Here is a 1584-nt window from a genome sequence, read left to right on the forward strand (position 1 = left end):
ATCAATAAATAGAAGCAATCATTTATTTGTTTTTAATCCTCAAGGGACTAGACTTTGGTTTTCTCATTGTTGTATCATCAGCCTCTAATATGGTGCTTAGCATAGAGCAGGCACCCAGTAAATAACTCCTGTATAGGCATATTGGTATCAAGAATAGTAATTCCATGTGATTATTCCAATTGTTAAAAGGAGTGAGTGGGCTTGAAAAATAGTGTCTCCTTTTATATCATTGGCTATTGTTCTATATAAAACTATGAAATATTCAAGTAGCCAAAACTTGTAAAGAACTGTCAGTGTATGGAGAAGGACAAGATGGGGTTTCTTATTTAAAAATTGTTCATAATCTAGAGCCAATGAAGGGGTTCCAGGAAATCAGGCTCCTCCTCTCCCCTAAAAAATGGAGTGTACAGGATTGTGAATATACATAATTCTGGGGAGAAGATTCAGAGTCTTCATTCTATGCCAAAGTGGTCTGTGACCTGAAAGGGTTTAAGAACCTCTGCTGAACAGTCAGGTAGGAGACTTAAACATTTGATCTACACAGCATCCAAACTCAGAGGAAAAGTTCACATCAGTGGAAAAGTTTTCTCCTCTTTAGAAATGAAAAAGCATGGTCCTCGTATTTCCTTGGTGTTTATTTACAGAGCTAGATAAACTGTCTGTAACCTTACATGTTTATAGGAAGAGACAAATTTATAATCATCCCACTGAACAGACATCAGTGTAGTAATTAAATCAGCAATAGATCTCTCTCAAAGTTAAAGCACACACGCACACACACACACACACACAGTCTTTTTTTTCCTTATTCCTTATTTGGATTTCTCTATTACCCTGTGTATGTTGGTTTGGTCAGTACACTTATATCTAAGTACATATTTGTTTATGATGGAACATGAGATTAGTCAAAATTTGTAGATGCCAACAATATTAAAAAAAATAAACTTTTACCTTTTTGATTTAACTAAATCTGTCCCTCTGCAAATCCAAAATACCCTTTTTAAAACTGGAATGGTTCATGATACTGAATTTAGTCAGTCAAAGTGAAATCTTACTTACCCCTAAAGTAAGACAATCTGCTGCGGAGACTTTTGCTTTCCCACATGCCATACTACTGGCATTTCCTCTAGATGATTTTGTCTTTAACCTTTGGTGTTATCTTAATTAGCAAACTTCTAGAAAACAATATAAAACACATATACATGATTTTTCTCCAAAGAAAATATATAAATTTGATTCTTTCCTTAATGTTTGCCAACCACTTTCCCACATTCAGAAGCAATAGCTTACTTCTTTCTATGCCTGAATTCTTAGAGGCATCAGTTCACATTCACCTGTTGTGAATAACAGCAGAAGGCACAACCAAGATCAATCACTCTGTTAGGCTGTTGTGAATAACAGGCTAACTGAAAAGCCTCTCTCTATGACTAAAAAATAATTGATATGTTACAGAGACCATCTCTGAGTAATAAACAGTTTCTCTAGATGATAAAGTATAAAGAACACCTGGGGAATAGTATTAGAGAATTTTCAGTAAAGCTTTCAACAATTTATTTGCAATTCGTAATGCCATATTTCCATTTT

The 1584-nt window shown here is 34.5% G+C and overlaps 1 protein-coding gene across 1 annotated transcript in view; it reads right to left on the reverse strand.

The window, feature by feature from the left end:
- MS4A13 (membrane-spanning 4-domains, subfamily A, member 13) overlaps nucleotides 1-1175 on the reverse strand; it is a 41375-nt gene extending 40200 nt beyond the window's left edge. Inside the window, exon 1 of the mRNA XM_012643929.1 lies at nucleotides 1060-1175. Within this exon, the coding sequence (XP_012499383.1) occupies nucleotides 1060-1110 (51 nt within the window). The 5' untranslated portion in view covers nucleotides 1111-1175. The remainder of the gene's footprint in view (nucleotides 1-1059) is intronic.
- Between the last annotated feature and the right edge of the window lie 409 nt (nucleotides 1176-1584).

Source organism: Propithecus coquereli, unplaced genomic scaffold, assembly GCF_000956105.1.
Source record: "Propithecus coquereli isolate 6110/MARCELLA unplaced genomic scaffold, Pcoq_1.0 Scaffold202, whole genome shotgun sequence".
NCBI classification, from domain to species: domain Eukaryota; kingdom Metazoa; phylum Chordata; class Mammalia; order Primates; family Indriidae; genus Propithecus; species Propithecus coquereli.